The 10089-nt window shown below is 46.0% G+C and overlaps 1 protein-coding gene across 1 annotated transcript; it reads right to left on the bottom strand.

Annotated features, from left to right (window-relative positions):
- Nucleotides 1-2019: 2019 nt before the first annotated feature.
- On the bottom strand, nucleotides 2020-2704 carry LOC308608779 (ferritin heavy chain-like; the record flags this gene model as incomplete). Its single annotated transcript, XM_081222114.1, has 1 exon — nucleotides 2020-2704. Exon 1 carries the CDS (start codon nucleotides 2656-2658, stop codon nucleotides 2020-2022), a length of 639 nt encoding a protein of 212 aa, XP_081078240.1. The 5' UTR covers nucleotides 2659-2704.
- Nucleotides 2705-10089: the final 7385 nt, after the last annotated feature.

Genomic DNA, 10089 nt, shown 5'->3' with positions numbered 1-10089 from the left:
GTAACTCTAAAATGACTCAAGCTACTCATGTGTCTTTGAATATAGGATACGAAGTCTGAAAATTTCTAACTCTGACCTTTGTAAACTATACACGACACAGAAGAAACAATATGTTTTGAGTATTTTTTCTCGGACCTAGACAACCTTAGGGTTTACATGGGAACAGATTTCATCAGCTCAAATAGAGAGTGGACTGAGAGAGGGGAAGAGTTTCCAAAGGGGAACAGAAAAGACAAAACCAAACCAAACATAGGAAAGCAGGTCTGTCGTTTCCTTGGGAAATCCTTTTACTGGGAAATAATTGTCTTTCTGCCTATAGTCAAGAAGACAAGGTAATAGGCTCACGCCTCTCCACATCGAGAAGGGAGAAAGCAGAGACCACACTGAGAGTAAGAACAGGCTGATTTTGAGAGAAACTCTGAGCAGACACAGGTGGCCACGGTCTGGAATGAGGCAGTGGTCTGAGTGGGACCAGCAGCTCTCTAGGTGTTCCAGTGTCTCATCCCATCCTCTGAGTGTTGGCTGCTCTGGGTTTGGGGCCGCCTGTGCCATAAACTCTCTGCTTCCTTTCTGGTGAGCTTATCTACTCCATGACCTCAACCCATCTATGTATATTGTATAGGCTAATATGTCCCACATGTATTTTTCCAAACCTGACATCCCCCTGAGGTCCAGATTCGTTTTTCTGGCTACCTGCATGACAGTTCCTCTTGGGTATCTAATAGGCATCTCAGATTTTACATGACACGCCTTCCCAGCCCCTCGAGTCCCCCTGCAGACACCCCCAGATTAATAAATAGCACGACCATCAGCCAGGGTGTTCAAATCCAAACTTGAGCCTAGATTATTTTCGTCATTTCCCATTCCTCACCTCTGGTCCATAAAGCAGATCCTGTAGACTCATCCAGTTCATCTGAAATTTGTCCGCATCTCTTCATTTCCTGTACCAGCACCGCAGTTCAAGACCCCATTGTCTCTCTGGGCTGCTACAGTGATCTCTTAACTGGTCTTTCAGCTTCAACTGTCCTCATCCTCTACATTCTTCAAAGCAGCCAGAGTCAGAATAACTTGGCTTCACCTTCAGAGAGCTATATTCTACTTGATATTCAATATCACAAATTGACCTTCAGCCTGGACCTTATATTTTTCAGTCCTTCTATTGAGGTAATTTGGGGTTTGGGGTACCATGTTACCTTAATGGAAGAAAGAGTACAGTAAAAACACCTACATTTGCACATGTTGTAAGGGCAGTCTGCATGTCCATCATGGTGACTAGGGAGTCACCCCTATGTTTGTGTGCAGGCCAGCCTGAGGCTCAGTTACCATTATCACTGTTGCTCAGGGTGAGCTTGTGAAAGAGGGACCCTGCCAAGCTGGCTTCTGGGGTCTCCATCTTGCTTCCCAGAATCAACAAACACTAACATTTACATATTTTAGTGAACTCAGAGTTTTCAGGTAAAGTTAAAAGACCCTTTATTTTAATCCCTGTCCCATCCCATTCCTCCAGAAGCAACGCTACTGTGATTTTTATACCGTGTTTTTATACTCCTGCTATTCGCAGGGACCCGCATTCAGCAGGGCCTCACCTCACCACCCCCCATATACCCACATTGTTTATAAGGGGAAGATGGATTTTGCACTTTCCAGGGCCCCATGGAATGCCTTCTCCCTCCCTCTGTGGAGATCCTGAGCTGCATGTGGGTGGGGCATGGGTGGGTGGAGAGCCTCCTGGATACCTGTTTTACAAAGTGAGCGATTTGCACACAGGAACCAAGGAGAGACCTTTATTTCTTTAGGAACAAATAACTTTATTGGAAGAAACGGAAAAAGTGGAAGAAAAAAACTTAAGTGATAACGTAAAGTCCAGGAAAAGAGAGTCCTGCACTTGTTGCAAAAAAAACCCCATAAAACCAAAAACCTAAGCGAACTTCTCTGCAAGGGCAGTATTGCCGTCTGCATGGCAGGCACGGTGACCAGCGCTCTGGTCATCCCGTGGCTCTGGGGAGGTCCAGTCCAGGCTCAGTTCTTGTCGCTGTCGCCCAGGGTGAGCTTGTCAAAGAGGTTCTCTGCCAGGTCGACATCCGGGGCCTCCATCATGCTCAGGGTGGTGACATGACCCTCCAGCTCTCTGATGAACGCCACCTGCTGGCTGAGGTAGTGAGTTGCTAGGAAGTGGCGCAGGTGGGGGTCGCCCTTGTCGGTGGCCAGCTGGTGCAGGTGGAGCAGGCTCTGGTTCACGCGGTTCTCCAGGAACAAGGCGTACTTCATGGCCTTGAGGCCGCTGTTCCAGTTGTCACTGACTGGCTTCCTGATGTCTTGGAAGCTGAGGCGGCCCCCGCGCTGGTTCTGCAGGCGCATCAGGCCCTGGGCCCGCCCGCTGTGCTCGTGGGAGCGGCGCAGGAAGAACCGGGTGAAGTGCTTCAAGGCCACGTCGTCGCGGTCAAGGTAAAAGGCCACGGCCAGGCACACAAAGGAGGCGTGGAGCTCCAGGGTGAAATGGCTGTTGACGGCGGCCTCGCAGTCGGGGTGGTAGTTCTGGCGCACCTGCGAGGGCCGCGCTTGCTTCATGGTGGACAGCACGGGCATCGTGGCGGGCGTGAAGGCCAAGGTGAAGGCGAAGCCGCGGGGCCTGCGGTCGCTGCCTCGGAGCGTACCCATGTGGTCGAAGAGGGCGGCCGCTCTGGGACAGACCGGAAATGGTGTCCGTTACGGGAGTTAGGCGGTGGGCTTGAGGTTCTGTTGCCTGAAGTGGTCACGTGGGGTGGGCGGGGCACGGACGCTGCACCCACGTTCCATCACAGCCTGGGTGAGGCAGGGTGACTTTGACCTGCGTACCTGGTATCTATTAAGTTTTTAACTTTGCAAAAATATTTCAGTTTCCAAGGACTTTCTCTTGTTCTCTAAGTGCACCCTCTTATAGCACCGTGTTCTCATTTTATAAACCCATTGTCTTCCTTAAAATTCTGAGAATATGAATTTGTAATTTTGGGTACTGTTCTCTTCCGTTTCCTGTATTATAGTTGTTTTTTTCTCCAGAAATAGTTCTGTTTGTTCATCATGATCTTCTCTTTGACTTTCCTCAAATATCTGGCAAACATTTGTCCATTCGTATCTGGGAGTAAAGGAGTCATGTGATCAGCCAAGGTAACTAGCATGGATCTGATGTACAGTTGGGACGCCCATTTCACTAAGAGTCTTCTCCTCTGAGTGGAGGGGCTCAGTGTGTCAGGTTGGGAGTCTTTTCTATTCGGGGTACATGGTGTGGAGCTTGTAGGTAAGATAGGGAGCATCCCAAGTGCCAATAAGCTTGGCATTTTCTGACATTAGAAGACTTTTGTGTATCTCTTCTGTAATAGATTGTGTCGTTCTGTTTTGTTTGTTCCTCTTCTGCTGAGCGGGTCTGCGGTAATCTGAAACCTGCTCTCGTATGGGTTCCCTTCCTGAGCCTTTGAATGACATAAGGAGACTATCACCCCATCGCCTGCACCACCCCTGTGCACTGGATCTTGGTCAGAACAAAAAATAAAAATGTACTGTCTTAGGCCAGCAAGACTTGGGATATTTGTGACCGCAGTTAGCCTACCCTGACTAGTTCCCCAAAGGAAGTTCTGGATGACTACAGGTTCTAAGCCGTTGTAAGCTTATAGCATTTCCTCTTGGTGCAAATGCAGATCCCAAAGTTAAACAGTCTAGATAGAGCCGAATCATCATGCTCTTATTTCTTTTGCTAAATTCACCAATAATATATATCAGTCCTGCTCCCTTTTTCCCTCCTGGAGAGTGGAAGGAAAAATCCCTCAAAGACCCATGAAGCACAAGGAGTAAGTTTTTCCATTTCCCTCAGTGCTGGGGAACAAACCCAGGCTGGTCCTCAGGTGCCCGGCCTTAAGCCGACAACAGGAGGCATAAGGGGTGGGACTGGGACTGGCTGACCCCTGAACCAGTCAGCTGTGGTGAGGGAGATGTGGGTCAGGTAGGAACGGGGGCGCCCCCGGAACCACATAACTGGAGGATGTGTTTGTGTGGGGCAGCTCCCCCGAAGAGGAGGATACTGGTCCAAAGCTGGCAGCGGAGCTAGGGTGATGGTCCAGGGATTGTCTCAGTTAGCCGTCCGTGTTGGAGTGTGAGGGCTGTAGACTGGAGGGAGTCCCAGACCTGTGTGTGTCTCCTCCACTACACAGCACGCCGGGCACTTAGCACCTCATTTGCTGAGCAGTTCCTCGCCTTTGGAAAAGAGGAGAGAGAGAGAAAGGAGCAACAACAGTGGGCTCAGAAAGGCCTGGAACAACCAGTTTGAGACATCTGTGGGGGTGGAAGATGGCTTCAGCTCCCAAAGGCAGCCTCTGGAGTCCCTGGGGCAGGGTTGCCTGGCAGTGCTCTCCATGAAGGCTAGGGTTCGGGAGCCTGGCCGCAGCGAGCACCGGTTAACCAAGGGGACCAGGGCGCCAGTCCCAGTGAAAGATTTGATGAGTCCTCACCAGACCCGGTGATTCCCTGCCTTCTCACTAATCCTCGCCATTCTGTGAGGGAGGATTGTTTTTATCATCTCCCACAGGAGGAAACTGAAGTCTGCGATATAAACTTCTTGTGCAAGACGATTTGGAAACTGGAGTAAAGTCAGATCTGACTCTCAGCTACACCCCTAGTGACCTCAGTCAATAAAATGGGGTATACACAGGACACTGTGTCATGTGGTTTCTTGAGGCCTCTCCCAGGTTTACATAATGAGAGAACAAAGAGGTGCGGACAGACAGCTGTTCTGATTCTGTAGCAGCTCAGTTACCCCCCTGCCCCCCTTCTCGGCACAGTCCTGACCTTCAGCGAGGCCGGCTTTCCCGTACCCAGCCATACAGGACAGTCTCTTCTTGCTCAGCTTCTACTAGGAAAGAAGCTTAAGTAAATTTTTAAAAATTTATGAAGGACCATAGTTTGAGATGAAACAAATCTTTTTCTCAGCAGGCCGCCAAGCCCCTGAGCACGGCCGGGACGAGGGCGTTGAAGCTGGGCATCACTCCTGTCCTGTGCCTCCTGGCCAACCCCTCCAGCTGGGTTGTTCGTGATTTACATTCTGCTGGTCTCATGGATCGGTGACATTTCCTCTTCAGTTTGTGATCTCTCATCCTCTTTCAATGGGGGTCATCAATATTTCATCCTAGGGTTAGAACAGAGACCTGGGTTGCCTTTCCACGTAGACTACAATCAGTTTTCTAGAGAATTATTGAGCACCTCTCTCCCAAACTCCTGTCCCTTGGTCGATTCTCCACATAACCATTGACACGTGTGTATGCTTCTTTGCAACCAGAGTGTACTTTGTGAGGTCTTATGAAGATCACCACCCGTCTCCCTCTCTCCACAATGTGATGCACGTAAATCCGCCAAAATTGCTCACTGGTTCTGTGTACCTCTTTGGGGTAACTAAACCACACTTCTCCAATGTGGACCCTAATGCTTCACACCTGATTTTTTAATCGGGGGGGGCGGGGCGGGGTAGGGCTGAGAGGTCAGAAAACCACCCATGTTGTGCATTTAGTGGTCAGCAGTGGACTCAGACCCATTTCTTATAGAAACGAGCGCAAAGAGCAGTGGGGATCATCACTGGTCCTCAGTGCTTTCCTGACCGTCATTTTATGATTGAGCACGTGTTGTTCAAAAATCCAATACCTCAGTTGTACTTCTTAATCCCGAAGGAGATCTAATGATTCCTCTGTTCCATGAGGCCAGAGACTGTGACTCCCTTGTGGAGCCTTCTAGTCTAGCTGTGGTCCTGTGATTACTGACTGCTTCTCAGATGCTCCGTTTGACCCAAGGAGGGGTGAGGAAGAACCGCTACAGGAGGAAGGTACACAACACAAGTCTTGGGGGTGGAGTCAGCCTCTCAGTTAGTGACGCTATTGTCCAGAAATGCCTGGGGCCCTCACCTGGGCCATACTGCTTGAGGCAGCCCTCACAGACATTTCCCCTTTGGGAGCCAGTATTGTGATTGGACCCGCCCCCCCCACCACCACCACCTTGCGGTTCGTATTATGATTGCAAGACGCAGTTCAGTGACAACCACCGGGGAACTTTGAAAAAAAAACATGGTTTATGAGTCACAGGTCCTGGAGGACACATGGCACGCATGGAGCCACACAGCGAGGTCATGGGTAAATCGAGAGTACGTGTGCAGGCCTGGGGTCCTTTATTGGGGTCTAGCATGGGATGCCTGGGGTTTCCCAGGTTCAGTCTTTATTGGTGAATTTAAAACATGAGCGGGAATGAAAATGCCAGAAGGGAAAAACAAGTGGTCAGATGGTCAGTTCCCTAAGTGGACCAGAGATCTCCGAAACAAAGGAAGCTTCTGGGGCGGGGCCGCCTGGCTCTTCCTCTAGTCCTGTAGCTGGCAGTGTGTTTATTCAAGATAGCTGTCTTTGAAGTGGGTGCCTAGGCAATCCGAAGCTTAAGCTCAGACACTTGCATTACAAAAACAAAAGAAAACAAAACCCAACTGTCTGGTGCTTACACTATATTTACATCAAGATGCCCTATCTTATTGTACATCCTCCAGGGCAAGGATTGGTTACAAAAATGGCTGAGGGAGCAAGAGTGTCCTTCAAATGCGTACGTCTGCTCTATGGTTTTTCTTCCAGTTTTACTGAGATATAATTGACGTGTAGCGCTGATAAGGTTGAGATGTACAGCCTAATGGTTTGACTTCCATAGATCATGGAGTGATTACCAGTATGAGTTAGCATCAATCGTCTCCTATAGATACAAGGAAAAAATAATGTTTTTCCTCGTGATGGGAACACTTAGGATTTACTCTTAACAGCTTTCATGTGTACTGTACAGCAGTGTTCATTATATTCATCATGTTGTATATTACATCCCCAGTACTTATTTATCTTAAAGCTGGAAGTTGTCACTTTGTGACCGTCTTCACCCAATTTCCTCTCCCCACATGCCCCACCTCTGGTAACCAGAAATCTAATCTCTTTTTCTGGGAGTTATTTTGTTTTGATCCCATATATAGGTAAGATTATACAGTATTTGTCTTTCTCTGACTGATTTCACTTAGCACACGGCCCTCAAGGTCTATTCATGTTGTCACAAGTGGCAGGATTTCCTCCTTCCTTATGGCTGAAGAATATTGCGTTGTATGTATGTATCCCATGTCTTTGTCCATCTACAGATGAAAGGATAACATTTAGGTTGTTTCCATGTCTTGGCTATTGCAAATAATGCTGCTCTGAACATGGGGTGTGGGGTAGGGACAGATATCTCTTCAACATGGTGTTTTCACTTCCTTCTGATGTATTCCCAGACGTGGAGTTGCTGGATCATGTGGTTGCTCATTTTTTTCAGGAATCTCCATACTGTTTTCCACAGTGGCTGTAGCAATTGTGCTTTCACCATCAGTGCATAAGGGTTCCCTTTACTCCACATGCCTGGTGGCATTCCTTATCTCTCGTCCTTTGGATGCTGGCCATTCTCACAGGTGGGAGGTGATAGTGCGTGTGGTCTTGATCTGCATTTTGCCCTAATGCTGTTGCACACGTTTCCACATGCCTGTTGGTCATCCATATATCTTCTTCGTCAGAATGTCCATTCCAGTCCCTTGCCCATTTGTTAGTTGGATTGTTTGTATGCTATTGAGTTGTATGGGTTCTTTACGTATTTTGGATATTAACCCCATATCAGATGTTTGGTTGGCCAGTATTGTTTCCCAGTCCATAGGTTGTCTTTCCATTTTGTTGGTTGTTTCTGTTGCTCAGCAGCTTTTCAGTTTGATGTAATCCCACTTATTCATTTATTTTTTAAATTTTGTTTGCGTGCGCTTTAAGTGTCATGTACAAAAAATTCGTTGCCAATACCCATGTTAAGGAGCTTTTTTCCTACGTTTACTTGTAGTAGTTTTATGGTTTCTGGGTTTACATTAAAGTCTTTAACCTATTTCCAGTTAATTTTTGTGAGTGGTGTAAGATAGGGGTGTAATTTCATTCTTGTACACGTGAAGATCCACTCTTCCCAGCCACATTTATTGACGAGACTGTCTTTTCTCCGCTGAGTATTGTGGCCTCCCTTGTCAAATATTACTTGACCATATGTATTTGGGTTTATTTCTGGGTTCTTGATTCTGTTTCAGTGGTCGAGGTGTCTCTTTTGATGCCAGCACCGTAGTGTATTGATGACAGTAGCTTTAGAACATAGCTTGAATTCAGGAAGTGTGATGCCTCCTGGTTTGTTCTTTTTCAGGATTGCTTGGACTATTCAGGGTCCTTTTTGGGTCCATCTGAATGTTAGGATTGTTGCCTCTATTTCTGTAAAAACTGCCATTGGACTCTTGGTATGGATTGCATTAAATCTATGGATGGCTTTGGGTATTATGGAAAGTTTAACAATATTAATTCTTCCGATCTATGAACAAGGAGTCTCTTTCCATTTATGTATGTCATCTTTGATTTTGTTCATGAATGTCTCATAGTTTTCAGTGTAGAGATCTTTTGCCTGCTCCGGCTGTATTTTTTCCTAAGTATTTTATTGTTTTTGAGGCTCTTGTAAGTGGGATCATTTTCTTGGCTTCATTTTCAGATAATTCTTTGTTAGTGTATAGAGACGCTACTGAGTTTTGCAGGTTAAATTTGAATCCTACAACTTTATGGAATTTATTGATTAGATGGTAAGTTTTTTGGTGGAGTCTTTAGGAATTTTTTTAGATATAAAATCATGTCATCTGCAAATAGAGACAGTTTTACTCTTTCCTTTAAAATTCGGATGCATTTTATTTGTTTTCCTTGCCTGATTGCCCTGGCGAAACCATCCAGTACTATGTTGAATAGAAGTGGCGAGAGTGGACACCCTTGTCTTATTTCTAATCTTAGAGGAAAGCTTTCAGCCTTTCAACCTTTATTCTTATATTAGCTGTTAGCTTGTCAACATTATGACCATGTTATGTATTGTTATTAAGTTGAGGTAAAGTCTTTCAGTACCTACTGTGTTAAGAGTTTTTTGCTTTTTAATCATGAACAGATGTTGAATTTCATCAAATGCTATTTCTGCATCTACTGAGTGGATCATATGATTTTTATTTTTCATTCTATTAATGTGAGGTATCACACTGATTAGTGTGGATGTGTTGCAACATGCCTACCTCTCAAGATAAATCCCACTTGATCATGGTGAATGGTCTTTGTCATGTGCTGCTGAGTTGAGTTTGATAGTATTTTATTGAGAATTTTGAATCTATATGTATCAGGTATATTGGCCTGTAATTTTCTTTATTGGTGGTGTCCTTTTCTGGCTTTGGTACAAGGGTGATGTTGGCCTCGTAAAATGAGCTTGAGAGTGTTTCCTCCTCCTCTCTGATTTTTTTTGGAAGAGTTTGGGAAATATTGGCATTAATTTTTTATTTTTAAAAATTTTATTGGAGTATAGTTGATTTACAATGTTGTGTTAATTTCAGGTGTACAGCAAAGTGATTCAGTTATACATGTACAGACACGTATTCTTTTTCAAATTCTTTTCCCATTTAGGTTATTGCAGAACACTGAGTAGAGTTCCCTGTGCTATACAGTAGGTCCTTGTTGCTTATCTTTTTAAAATATAGTAGTGTGCATGTATGTGACCGCCAAACTCCCAGTTTATCCCTGAGCCCCACCTTTCCCCTTTGGTAACAACAGGCTTGTGTTCTAGGTCTGTGAGTCTGTTTCTGCTTTATGCATAAGTTCATTTGTATCTTTTTTTTAGATTCCGCATATACGCGATGTCACATGATATTTGTCTTTCTCTGTCTGACTTACTTCACTATTGAAGTGAGTATGAAGTATGATGATCCCCAGGTTCACGCATGTTGCTGCAAGTGGCATTATTTCATTCTTTTTTTGTTTGTTTTTTGAAGATGTTGGGGGTAGGAGTTTATTAACTCATTTATTTATTTTTGCTGTGTTGGGTCTTCGTTTCTGTGCCAGGGCTTTCTCTAGTTGTGGCAAGCGGGGGCCACTCTTCATCGCGGTGCACGGGCCTCTCACTATCGCGGCCTCTCTTGTTGTGGAGCAAGGCTCCAGACGCGCAGGCTCAGTAGTTGTGGCTCACGGGCCTAGTTGCTCCGCGGCA

Source organism: Mesoplodon bidens (assembly GCF_964165515.1).
Source record: "Mesoplodon bidens genome assembly, chromosome: X".
Classification (NCBI taxonomy): Eukaryota; Metazoa; Chordata; class Mammalia; order Artiodactyla; family Ziphiidae; genus Mesoplodon; species Mesoplodon bidens.
The sequence above is the reverse complement of the archived record's forward strand: the minus strand, read 5'-3'. Positions and strand labels throughout refer to the sequence as shown.